The sequence below is a fragment of the Habropoda laboriosa genome, unplaced genomic scaffold (genome assembly GCF_001263275.1).
Source record: "Habropoda laboriosa isolate 0110345459 unplaced genomic scaffold, ASM126327v1 scaffold90, whole genome shotgun sequence".
Classification (NCBI taxonomy): Eukaryota; Metazoa; Arthropoda; class Insecta; order Hymenoptera; family Apidae; genus Habropoda; species Habropoda laboriosa.
The window spans coordinates 823,200-836,337 of record NW_017100218.1 but is presented as its reverse complement, the minus strand read 5'-3'; the positions used below and the strand labels follow the sequence as shown (position 1 = coordinate 836,337).

At 31.0% G+C, this 13,138-nt stretch overlaps 5 protein-coding genes across 7 annotated transcripts in view; 3 read left to right on the top strand and 2 right to left on the bottom strand.

Moving 5' to 3' along the window:
- Nucleotides 1–217: 217 nt before the first annotated feature.
- Nucleotides 218–1,032, bottom strand: LOC108570930 (probable 28S ribosomal protein S6, mitochondrial). Its single transcript, XM_017932869.1, has 4 exons — nt 908–1,032; nt 650–789; nt 400–564; nt 218–320 (listed from the first exon to the last, which is right to left on the bottom strand). Exons 1-4 carry the CDS (start codon nt 950–952, stop codon nt 218–220), a joined length of 453 nt encoding a protein of 150 aa, XP_017788358.1. The 5' UTR covers nt 953–1,032.
- Nucleotides 1,033–1,234: 202 nt separating this feature from the next.
- Nucleotides 1,235–2,126, top strand: LOC108570927 (iron-sulfur cluster co-chaperone protein HscB, mitochondrial). Its single transcript, XM_017932866.1, has 3 exons — nt 1,235–1,600; nt 1,668–1,924; nt 1,997–2,126. The coding sequence occupies exons 1-3, from the start codon at nt 1,235–1,237 to the stop codon at nt 2,124–2,126; spliced, it is 753 nt and encodes a 250-aa protein (XP_017788355.1).
- Nucleotides 2,127–2,402: 276 nt separating this feature from the next.
- Nucleotides 2,403–3,159, bottom strand: LOC108570929 (adenylate kinase isoenzyme 6). Its single transcript, XM_017932868.1, has 3 exons — nt 3,076–3,159; nt 2,813–2,964; nt 2,403–2,744 (listed from the first exon to the last, which is right to left on the bottom strand). The coding sequence occupies exons 1-3, from the start codon at nt 3,116–3,118 to the stop codon at nt 2,403–2,405; spliced, it is 537 nt and encodes a 178-aa protein (XP_017788357.1). The 5' UTR covers nt 3,119–3,159.
- A 3,666-nt stretch (nt 3,160–6,825) lies between these two features.
- On the top strand, nt 6,826–8,747 carry LOC108570911 (protein BTG3-like). Of its 3 annotated transcripts, none has more exons than XM_017932846.1 (3): nt 6,826–6,875; nt 7,556–8,268; nt 8,390–8,747. In XM_017932846.1, the coding sequence occupies exons 2-3, from the start codon at nt 7,822–7,824 to the stop codon at nt 8,741–8,743; spliced, it is 801 nt and encodes a 266-aa protein (XP_017788335.1). In that variant the 5' UTR covers nt 6,826–6,875; nt 7,556–7,821; the 3' UTR covers nt 8,744–8,747. The 3 variants fall into 3 exon arrangements, with proteins under 3 accessions (XP_017788335.1, XP_017788334.1, XP_017788333.1); XM_017932845.1 differs by having other exon boundaries at nt 6,830–6,880; XM_017932844.1 differs by having other exon boundaries at nt 6,833–7,022.
- Nucleotides 8,748–12,900: 4,153 nt separating this feature from the next.
- The window catches only part of LOC108570892, a 3,353-nt gene continuing 3,115 nt past the window's right edge, over nt 12,901–13,138 (top strand). The window contains exon 1 of the mRNA XM_017932822.1: nt 12,901–13,081. Within this exon, the coding sequence (XP_017788311.1) occupies nt 13,064–13,081 (18 nt within the window). The 5' untranslated portion in view covers nt 12,901–13,063. The remainder of the gene's footprint in view (nt 13,082–13,138) is intronic.

The window sequence follows — 13,138 nt, the reverse complement described above, 5'->3', positions numbered from 1 at the left end:
AAAATAATTTATTATAATGTATTAATGAGTTAATAAACGACCCAAGAATAAACAAACAAATAATTCTCTCCTTTTTCACAGATTATTTTCATCTGTGTTCTTTTATTTATATGATAGAATGAACCATTGACTTATTCTTATATGTTTTATTCTCAATTCACACGTACTATATTAACAGTATATTATATTATATAATAAGCAACAATGAATAATTCATTTATTTTATGAAAGGATAGTAATCAAGACCAGAATTGTAGTGGAATTTGACTTTGCCACTTTTGTGTTTCTTGCTTTCTTCCAAAAGTTTCTGAACATTAGGTCTGTAAAATGAGAAAAGTATATTGAATACTTAGGAATGATGAACTTAAATGTTGCTTTAGATTAGAAAAAAGTACTCACCTATAAGCTGGAGGCAATAGTTCTTCTTCCAATGAACATTCCACATTTTTTGATGGTACAAACTCCTTATATATTTGTGTTCTAATAATACTTAAATTTCTTTTACAATAATCATAGATGTTGAATATTTCAGATGGTGGACTATCAAAGCAAAACATAAAATGCCTAAAAAATAATAAATTCAGTACAATTATAATGAATCGGTATTTATTTAGTACATGTTAAAAAGAAATTGATAGTAAATACTTACCCAGCGTGTGTATGAACTTTACCATGGGCAGGTGCTTTGCATGGAAGTTCTTTATCACCCCAGTTCTCAATTCTTCTAATAAATCCACCTGATTCAAATATTTCATTGGCCACAGCCTTCAAAATATTTGTATATTCCACCTGCAAGTACAATTACTTTACTATTAACAACACCGTAAAGTGTTTACATTTGGGTTACGGAATAGGTTAATTCGTATTTTTCGTAAAATCTGTGAAATATTATTAATTTTTACGATACCTTACTTCCTATTCGTAATAACAATGGCATTTCATAAGTTGGCATGGTTGTGTTGTTTTTATTTCCAGTAAATAAATTAATTGCACATTTAAAGCAATACCTTTCCCTGTTGAAAACAACTAGAACCACGAACTATATAACTTAACTCGTGATACTCTATAACCTATTAAATAGATCACACTTTTTCAATATCAAGTCATTAACACCTATACACATATGTATATATAATATTATTAATTAGTGCCATTACTTTAAAATCGCAAATCTGTAGGAGTTATTCTTCAAATTAACGAATAATAAGGTTATGATAACCTCGTAATCAAAAATATGTACTTGAGAAGAACACTCTTCAATCTTACAAAAAAGTATGCTGTTTTATACTTGAATTGTGTACAACAACAAAGTTTACATTCGTATTATGTAGACAAAAATTATGTCCCTTCGTTAATTGTAATACACGCACTTCGGTACTCGAGTGACAGCTCGTTGAAATGTTGGAATTGTAATTTTACACATAAATCAGATTTGTTTTGCAGCAAATGCAAAGTTTTACAAGTACCGCCCGAAAATGTAACTTATTTCGATATAATGGCCATCTCGAAAAGTTACGACGTTACGTTTCTGGACGTCCAGAAGAAGTATAAAGAACTACAAAAACAATTACATCCTGATAAATTTAGTAACAAGTCTGAGGTAAGTATAATTGATTATACGAAGACCATTGACAAATTTACGAAAATATTTCCTTTTACTTTGATAGAAAGAAAAACAACTTTCTGAGACTCTATCATCATTAGTAAATGAGGCTTACAGTACATTAATTCATCCACTAAAAAGAGGATTATATATGCTCAAATTGAATGGCATAACAATATCAGAAGGAACAGATAATGTGGATCCAGAGTTTTTAATGGAACTTATGGAAAAAAATGAGGAAATAGATGATGCAGAAGATAATGAAGAGAAAATCAACAAGCTGGTGCAAGACAATCAGTCTGTACTAAATAAATTAACAATGTAATATTTTCTTTATTACAGAAAAACCTGCTCTATTCTGTTATAGACTAATAAGCATATTTTTTCATACAGGGAAATAGCAAATGCATTTAGGCAAAATGACATCAAGAAGGCAGAAGCCCTTCTTATAAGAATGAAATATTATGATACTATTAATAATAGATTGAAGAAATTAAAACATGACTTAGGTATAATAGAATAAACGTAACATTTAATAGTGTATAAAATTGTAATATAATATATACATTAGTTTTTATGTATAAATGTATGTTGTAAATCTGAAATGTATAATGTAATGTAACATTTAATGCTTACAATTTGTTTAAACATTTTTTTACTAAGTAACATTTAATCATGATAGTTCATTATACTTTGTCTCTTCATCTTTAGTGGCCAAAAATACTTTTCGTCGTAATCTTTTTAAATAAAAACAAACGTGATCACATAAAGTAAAAACAATAAAACTCATAAAATTAACTTATTCTTGTTCATTATCTATTTTCCATTGTTCAATCCACTGACATATTCTATTTACATTTTCTGTAACTTGGTTTATATTATTACTTTTTAATTCATGAACTATTTCTTCTCTGTAAGCTGATTTTGCCTCTTCAAGAATTGTTTGAAATATTTCACAGTCTATATTATCTTCTAATTTTTTCCCTGTATAGCCCCTATCCCTTAAGCGGTCATATAAAATAGTATTGTCCGTTCTTAACACAAAAACAATATCAAACCATCTTTCTGGAAAGAAATCAGCTCCATGATAGTCAACAATTGTTCCACCTTCACACATGAGAATCTCCATTTGATCCAATAACTGCAATTCAAAAATATATTGCAATAAATGAACAAAAATTTGACATTCGTTGCAAGAAAAATAATGACCTTATTTTCATCTAAAATAGGGCACTGGTATACTTCATCATATTCTTCTAAACATTCTTTTTCAATAGCAAATTTGCTAACATCAATCCAGATTAACCCAGTTTTTTCAGATAGCATACGGGACATTAAACTTTTTCCTACTCCAGGTGTACCTAAAATTGAAGACCTTATTATTTCATTATAAACTATTTTATTTTCAAATGCACAAATTCGAAAGTGGTCATTCTACATTAACTTATTTTATCATGGGTTATTATATTTACCTGTTATTAAAATATTTGGAGCACTTCTGTCCATATTGATCATCTTCAAAAAATTCAATTACGTTCTGTTTTTTTAATATTAATACCAGTTGTTTATTGTCAACATTGCTAAAAAATAATGTATTTCTTGAATGTTGACTGTACACGTTTATACACGCTGTAAATTATTTTCAACGTTGTACCACAGACGAAACACAGGATAGATCTAACAGCGAATGTATTTTTTTGTCCACGTCAAGAGGGCTGAGAGTGCCCTTATCATTTTCTTGTCGCTTCCAACGTTACCGATTGCATAGGATAAGATACTATGAAAAGTAACTTTGAAATTACAAATAAAGTATAGGACAGAACATTATATAATCGCACGTGAAGTATAGGATTCTATACTTGTGAATGTATAAATTGTTTCCTACATGCAATTATGCTTTAATTTGCGATAACTATTATTAAAAGCGAAAAATTCAAAGAATATATATTTCATTTCTGACGCTTCTCTAAATAATATATAAGTAGGACAAGGAAAGGAGAAAGAGTGGACAAGGACAACAATTGCACCGCGTGTTAGAGAAGGAAAGAAATACAGGTAGACAAGGATAGCACTAGAGAAATGAGTTAGACAAGGAAAGGTATAGGGATAGACAAGGACAGAAAAAAATGGCGGGCAAGGCTAACCCCATCTTGCGTTAGGTGACTGGAACTACGACTTTTTAACAGGAACACAATATAAACAGAGGTATTAGACAAGGAACGCACAAGGGCGGCCCGCCATACTCCGCCACCCAAAAGCTACACCAAGTCGGCCAGGGAAAAGTCATTAATAACTCAATAATTACAATGATTCTGTGGACCTCTAGCAACTTTCTCATATAGTTTTTGATACACTAAACTCTTTCAATAATTAGTTATTAACACTTTTAGTACGTGATGTCGGGAACGATACCGCACACCGTCAAGTACTTTTACGGTTTCTCATTAATTTCACAGCTTCCTACTAAATTCTCGTACAAATAACTATATGCATTTGAAAGGCAGCTCTTTTGGCTACATTCCCATCTAATTTTTGTTCAGATATTCGGTTTAGTTTAAGAGTTATTAAACATTATATGAGAGAGTCCCCTATTCATCCTACTCGAGTATATGTAGGGTGCCCGCGATCGATTCCCGGCTGCTCACGAGGGTGAATCGAATGGACGTGGAAACTGATGTGCTCGTATATTGCTTTAAGATATTGTACGAGAGGTAGGTAAAACTTCGATATTATTATTTCTGTGTGTCGTTTTTGCTGGTTAATCGGTGGAGGGTTCTAAGAATTCGACTGGTAACTTTATTTGAGAGAAGAAAACACACTTTGGAAGGTTTCAATTGTATTGTAAGTATATTTCATTTCGAATAGGATGAAATTTCTACTTAGAGTACAAACCTTATTTTAATAAGGAACACGGTTAATGCATATATTTTCCATACAGATGCTTTCGTACAAGCTGCGTTATCCATAGATGAATAAGTTGAAAATGTGACTTAGCACTTTATCATTTGAACACAAGTGTTCAAGTAAATGCTTGTGGCAATGTTTGGCGTACAAAGTACTGCATACAACAATGCTTTGCATGACATACAGCGTTACAAACGAAAATACGTGCGTTTCTCTCGTTTGCAATTTCGTGTTGCGCGCGCGACTCGCGAATTTTGCACATTGTTGCAAAACGCGTCATCGGGTTTGCAACTTTGTTGCCGGAAGCCGCTCTCGAAAATTGCACATTGTTGCAAAACGCGTTATCGGGTTTGCAACTTTGTTGTCGCGAAAACTGCACATTGTTGCACGACGCGCCGTTTTGCAACATTGTGTATTGTGGGTCGCTCCCGAAAACTGCACATTGTTGCAAACGCGCTACCAGGGTTGCAACTTTGTTTCCCGGGACTGCTCCCGAAAATTGCACATTGTTGCAAACGCGCTGTCGGTTTTGCAACTTTGTTGTCGCGAATCTCTGCCGAAATTTGCACATTGTTGCACGACGCGCCGGTTTGCAACAATGTGCAATTTTCGGGAGCGTCTCGCGGCAACAAAGTTGCAAACACGACAGCGCGTTTGCAACAATGTGCTTTTTCGGGAGCCCGCGCAAGTCACGATGTTGCACAACAGCGCACCGTGCAACAGTGTGCGTTTTTCGAGAACGATTCGCGGCAACAATGTTGCAAACTCGATAGCACGTTTGCCACAATGCGCATTCGAAAATAATACGAGTTAACGATGTTACAAGCGAGAATGACGTTTATAACAATGTTACATTCAAGCGTAGTGCTTGTAATAATGTTTGCGTTCGAAATAACGCTTCTAATAATGTTGCAATCAGAAATAGAGATTCCAACAATGTTTACGTTCAAATATAACGCTTCAAGCAATGTTTCATTCAAAAGTAACGCGTATAAAAATATTTTGCATGGAAATAGTGCTTCCATCGATGTTGCATTCGAGAATAGAGACTGCAACAATGTGCGCATTCAAGTTTCAAAGATGAACAGTGAAATAAAAGTATCTCGCTACTTAAAAATCACCGTTCAACGATATAAAAGTTCTTATCCTGCTTCCGAGAAATCGTCAATGTTCTAGCTACACAATCTAATATACAGGGTGTCCCGTAACTCCTCGAACACCCGGAAATGGGTGGTTGCTGGGGTGACTCTAAACAACTTTTTCCTTTTCCAAAATGTAGTTTGAAGCTTGGTTTTTGAATTATTAACGAAAAACACTGGCCAATCAGAGCGCACAACAGCAAAAAACCATTTCTCTAAGCCTTATGAAAATAGCGGTGCAAAGTCAAATTTTTTTGACAGCGATCGATAACCGAGAAGTCACGCGTACACATTTGTTCGATCGCGCGCGGATGAGCCTCTGTTTTCGTCCCTGAGCGCGGGCTCTACACGCGCTGTGATTGGCCAGTGTTTTTCGTTAATAACTCGAAAACGAAGCTTCAAACTGGATTTTGGAAAAGGAAAAAGTTGTTCAGAGTCACCCCAGCAACCACCCATTTCCGGGTGTTCGAGGAGTTACGGGACACCCTGTATGTAAATATCTTTATACGAGGATTAAGAAAGGAGGATCTTTTACATTTGCCGACTTTACCATCTTTGATCATTGCCCTCTATTATCGTAGAGGACATAACAAAACCTCGGATATTTTACACGATCGGTATTTCAGAACGTTGAACAGAAAGTTCGATAAGATGTTATATCTATTCTGTACCTCGTCTATGATTGTACTAGTAACATGAGAAGTAAGCTATAAGTTTAAATTTGATAGATTTAAGAATGTTTAAAAGTTTTTTCAAATTTGGCTTATGATTCACGTTTTAATATATACCTGTTATGTCATTTACATTCAATATTAAAAATCAAAACACTCAGTTCGTTCTAGACAAAGTTCTTTAAAAATTATGCAATCACTGCGCAAATAATGTTAAAAACCAAATTTGACAATTTCAAATCTATACACGAATTGAAGAAATTAAAACATATATTTCTTACATAATTTGGACTCTATCCAAAACATAGAATACTATTTTACAATCTTAATGCTGCGAAATATTAGTTTTTGTTAATATTTTTAGATGTTATTCCAGAATAAATGACTTTCTCTTTACTTATACAATTACAAATAAAAGTAATTGTCGAGAGTCTATATTTTTTTACATACTTCATGGACATTGATGCAACGTAACACGTGTTGGGTCGAGTACGTTTATTTAAAGAGAGAGAAGACGTAGTAGTTTCACCAGAAACACGGAATTTTCGTCACTGATTCGTAAGGTCAATTTAATATTAGTATTCAATTTTTAAGGATATGGAAAGAACGTATAGTTGCAACGACTGTAAAATATTGCGATAAATAAATAATCACTATAACTATGAGTTGTGGTATTTCAGGAACAATCGCTCACGGCACGACCTGGTACGACAAGAATGAGCTGGCATAATTCGTTGTGCTCATTATTTCAAAGCAATCGTTTTCTAAAATCTAATATACCTTACAATGGTGCCGTTTGCCTTGTTTCTGATTGCTAATCGTCATGAACGCGATGTAAACCGTCAATCCTGCTTCTTTGAACAATTTTCCTAACCTGAGTTATTATGATTTATAACCTAATTAATACCCATAACATATTGTTGTGTAGTTCTACTGTGAAATGAAATCATTCGTTTAGCGTGTATACGTATATATCAATAATGTAATGCAACAAGACCTGTGTACACAATGTAATCAAAATTTGATTGTTTGAACATTCTTTCCAGTTTAATCATTAAAGAAACAAATAAACAAGGTTCTTATATGTACATATGTGATATTTTGAGACTGCTTTGTTTTGAAAAGTTTTCTTTGGGATGAATATGTTCTTTCTTTAATGTTTTAGTGAATATAAACATTTATAATATTAAATTTTTATTTATTTATTAGTAATAATGATATTTTTCATATAATTTCAGATAAGAATAGTAGAGATAATTGGAACAAGTTGTGTATACCAAAGAAGAGACAGAATAACATAGCAAAAGTTGTTTACTAAATAAAAACAAAAAAGGAAAAACATCATAGATCATAAAAGATTTAAGCATTGCTGCCGTGCAGAAGGGCTCTATGTGCTCCACATCAGCTTCAGCAAATGGTACTTTAGTTTTCAAGAATATTGTATCACAACGTCAAAGGAGGATTTCATCTGCAAATTGTAAACTTGGTACACGACAGAGGCAACATGCGCAACGAGATTACTGCAGCAGTACTATTCTTAGTACAGCTGATAGAAAAAAACGAAAAATTTAGTCCTGATCAATTGGAGTGTTTTAAACGACGTTTGGTGGAATTGTTGACGGAACGTTTTAAAAATCATTGGTTTCCTGACAAGCCATTCAAAGGTCAAGGTTATCGTTGTATTCGTGTAAATGGTCATAACCGGAGGGATGCAACTTTGGAGAGTGCTGCCAATGCTGCTGGAGTGAAATATGAAGACCTATCATTACCAGTAGAATTAACACTTTGGGTTGATCCTAATGAGGTTTGCTGCAGATTTGGAGAAAGTAAAGGATCATACTGTACATTGGCATCATTTGAAGATAAAGAAAATACTGTACCAATTTTTCAAGGAAACCATGATGGATTGGAAAAGGAAAATAAACAATCTGAGGGGCCGACTAAGATACAGGTTAATATATATTATTCTACATATATATTTACACTTTATTTTTTATTTTTCAGTGTTAGAAAATGATATAAAATACACGAAACTTAGATACAAAAATACTAACGTTTTATATGTTTTGCAGAAATCCCCTTTGTCTACTAATACAGAACAGCAACAAAAATCAAAACCACTAAGCTCTGCTAATCAAAATCAACAGCATAGCAATAATGGTACAGGTAGGAAACGTAACGTGAACAGCCCAAGGCTACACCTTAATAGAAATCGTTCCTGGTTCGGTCACTCCTTCAGTATGGGTTATGGTCCTCATCCAATAAGTCAACCATGGTATAATGTTATGCCTCCTCACTTTTTGGGTGGTCCATCTCCACCTCCTTTTATGGGTCACAGAGGAAATAAGTGGATTCATCCACCATCCTACCCTACAGGACCTGCCCGTTTCCATCACTGGTCTCCCAAAGCTGCTCTTAAAGTATAAACAATCCCTCCTTATGAAAGTAGTTAAGAAATCTGTTCCTTTCTATAAAAAAAATTAAAAATTTTTTTGTCAATTAAAATTATTAATATTAATATTTTTTACATTGTATTTTGAAAAAGTTAAATATGAATGTCTTTAGGAACAGGTTTGTTAACGTTTCAGTGACGAAAACTATCCATTCTGTAATTACAAATGACCTTGTTCGAATTACGACTAAGGCTTACGATTTTTTATGACGAGAAATGTTGCATTATTACATGTTATATATAAATAATTAATTGGATGATAGATGTTTAATTCCGGATGCAAGGTTGCTTGTAAAATATTAGATTAGTGAGAATTTAATTAGAGTGATTTAAGTCATTGATGTGTAAGACATAAAAATGATGAATGTCATATCATTTGTGACACTTTTTCTGATTAATCCTGAAGGAAAGGATTTAGTAAAGAATAGGTCGTAGATATTTCAAGAGGGAGCAGTATTGATTTTAAGCGGGTTTTCGGAATTGGATACAATTTCTCATTAAATTGTACGTGACAAATTTTAATGCCTTGTACAGGCGATCTCAGTTCATTAAATAAATATTTCATGTATCAAATTCTGTCATGTAATAGAAAGAAAAAGTTTCAAAGAACTTTTTCTTTGATGTATATATATGTAGTGTATTCATAATAACTAGAGTTTCAAAGTTCATTTTGTTTCTCTACATTGTTATAGTGCAAAAAGAGAGAGAATTTAGAGATATAATCTACCAACTTGTTAAAATAGTACTGCCCTACAAGAATATTGACAAACCATGTAAACTTTGAAACTCTAGTAATACTGATTTGATAATGATGTCTGACAAGTTCAAATCAACAACTATCTTTTACTGTATATGTATATTATTATATTGCGTTAACGAATAGAAGAATATCTCCTTTGATTTCACAGGTTTGTGGTGCAAAGAAATTTATAATATTTTTGCTTCAAAAAGCACACCATACCTGTTATGTAAACATACTGCCTCCAGTAGAGATTCTATTAATAATCAGTTATATTAGAAGATTATTAACAAGTGCATGAATTTCACGATTAACGTACAGTTACAAAAATGAATCTTTATTTTAATTATGCTCAACATGGAGATAAATTGAGCTTATGGTTTTGAGTAAAACTAATAAATCTTAGCACTTAAGAATATGCATCATTGATGTTGGTAGATCTATAGCTTATTGCAGTTGAAACTTTAATTCTATCATACTAATGCTAATGTTGTGTACATTCAATCTTGTATATTGTAGACAATTTATAACACCATAGTAATTTATACCTACTTAAACTACCTTCTCTTGCTTTATTAACAACATAAATACATGCTTTATTTTTATCTGGGAATTATCTGTGTATGAAGGACTCAAAAACCAAGTAAAATAAATTAGTTTTTTAGTTGCCACTTTATGCAATACTTTAAATATTACAATAGTTAATTTGCTTAGTATTTTCACATATCATTATTTACCTATAATTATTGTTCAAATATATTTGTGTAAATGTATATATCACGACTAGAAATTTAAAAAATTATATTTTTTAATCTTTATATTTAATACTTTACATTGTTTGGTTTTTGAACCTTTCACACACGCACGAACGTTTTAATATTATTAGTGCCTAAAATGTGCAATGTTGACCATTTATGTTGTAGCATAGAGTTCACGAAGGTAACTTTCATTTTATGTACGCGATTTTAATATGAAAGTTACTTTTAAGAATTACGTTTATGCAACTATATTATTAACTCATTGGCGCATAACATATTCATGTTACAAAAAATGTTAAAGTATGCAGTACGTTTTATTGGTATATACTTAGTTTATATGGTTAAACCATTTTAAAAATTTTTCATTAATATTTTAAATACTAAAATTGGTAGTGATGTGAAAAATTAAAATTGAATAGCATAGGTGTTACCATCTGTTGTATAATGTGAATCTTGCTGATTGTAACACAAATTGGAGTATTATTGCTAGGCATATTTAGTGCCCTTAGATAAATTTCTAAAGATGTAACCAGATACAACATAAATATTATTGAACAGACAAAGAAAAAATTTTAACCAAATATGTAGTATAAATTTTGCAACTTTCATGTTTCATGTTTAGCATTGTTCAATATATGCATGAAATTTGCTATACTGTAGGTGATTTTTGTGTTCATTTTATTAAAACTTATTCAGAAAGAGTCATTTTGTTGTTATGAAAGATATGAAAATTCTATATGAATATAGATATTATAATGTATATGTAGAATTAAGCAATGTTGCATTCGGACATATTCTTTTATTAATATATATGATGCTCAACATTTGAAATGTTCCAAACTTTTTAATTGTGTTCATGTGTAAAAGAAAGAAACACTATGCTCCATATAATAACATTTTCAAATAACGGAAAATGTTCGGAAACAATTTTTTTATACGAAATCTATATTCAAATAACATGTGATAAAACACGTAGTGTTAATGTACATTTGCATTCTTGATGGAAAAAAAAAATCACATACACTTTGGGCAAAAAGTATATTCCCTTTTATATAAAAAATTCTTTTATATCTGTAACTTCTTAAGTACATGATAGCTAGACATTAATATTTATAAATGAATATAGTGCTTTGGCAAAAAAAAATATTAAAAGTCCTTTACATCGTTTCCAATGAAAAACAAAAAAAAAAAAGCTTTACACAATATTAAAGGAGAAATCTAAGATTTCAATTTCCAATTTAAAAGTCCCAATCTTTTTTTAGAATCAATATATAGAAAAAAATTTTAATATTTCATTATTGTACATTCTCTTATCAAGTAAGACTGTACTTTACAATCGTGTAAAAACAATGTATCCAAAAAAAAAAAAAAAAAAAAAAAAATTTGATATTAAGCATTAATGTTTGGATCATTTCGATTGAAGGGTAAGGCACTATATAAACATATACATATATTCTACCACTGCTGTGTCATATGTTATAAGAATACTTCTTGCATAATTATGCAATGATTAACTATAATCCTGTTCTACAACCATACTGATCTTCGCATTTTTTCATAACTTCAAATATATATCTCTGTTCAATACTTTGTTTCGTGTTATCCAATAAAAACTATATTACACATTCAAGCAAAATACTTATAAATCATTAATTATACAACCTCTTTACTTTTAGTATTATAATCAAAATTTACGGGATTACTAACGACATAATTACGAATCAAATTTTAAAACACTGGTATGATTCATATCTGTATTTAAAAAAGAAGATATCGTAATAAAACCGTATTATTAATTGCAAATTAATCGTTGTTCTTTGATTTTTATATACAATAAACTGTTTTCGAAGATAAAATTTAATTACATGGTAATTGCTTTCTAATTTATGTTTAACAATTTGCGATTTATTTTTAAGTTAATTTGAAATCATATAATGCATTTTTATGTAAATGGGATAAGATTTTGTAAAGTCAAACATTTTTCTAATTTTATCTGAAATACATATTGTGAAGTAATTATTGTATTAACATCATTAACAATTTTTTGATTACAAACACTATGTATGGCATATGTATAAATACTTAATAAATATTTCTGCAAATCAAATATTTATTTACTTCTTCATTTACACTTATCATATTCCTTGTATAAGTTTTAAATAACCATAATAAAAAAAAAGTGTATAACACTTACCAAGTTTAAAATCTGCATTGACTCCTATTGTTTTTTCCGCGTATGTTTGATAGATAACATGGCTATAATTGATATCCAATAAGAAACACGATCGTTTTTCCGAGTTGCTCTATTGGTCGTTCTCGAGTACTGTATTAAGTACGATTTTCATTATTGGAAATTTATTTTCAAGTTTTCCTTTTCATTTGATAATTGTTTTTTTCCTTGAGTGAATTTATGGCTCGTCTCAAAAATTTCTGAAAGCAATGTAACATGGCTATAGAAAGTGTTAGAAACATTTATAATTCTACTTTCAAGTCGACGATTAAGTTACTTTGATGAGTTACATGTCTGGCAGACGACAAAGAACTTTACAATCTGTCAATTTCGAGATTTATCGCAATAATATTTCCTTAAACATTGGTAATTTCATAAAAACGAGTTTTACGGTATAGATTGTCCTTGTAGTTAACGATGTTATGAGGAAATAAATTGCATCGAAACTGTACAAATTATCCATATTTTTATTCGAATCGAACAACAGGGTTATGAGGCTCCAATTTCGAAGTCTCGTTATTCATAAATATTTTTTCAGTGTTTTTAGTTTAATTTGTGTATTACACAATGGCTGAAAAATGTAAGGTATGTATGTATCTAAGCAATAAGTGAGTATTGTATGGAAGAGGAAATTGATATTAC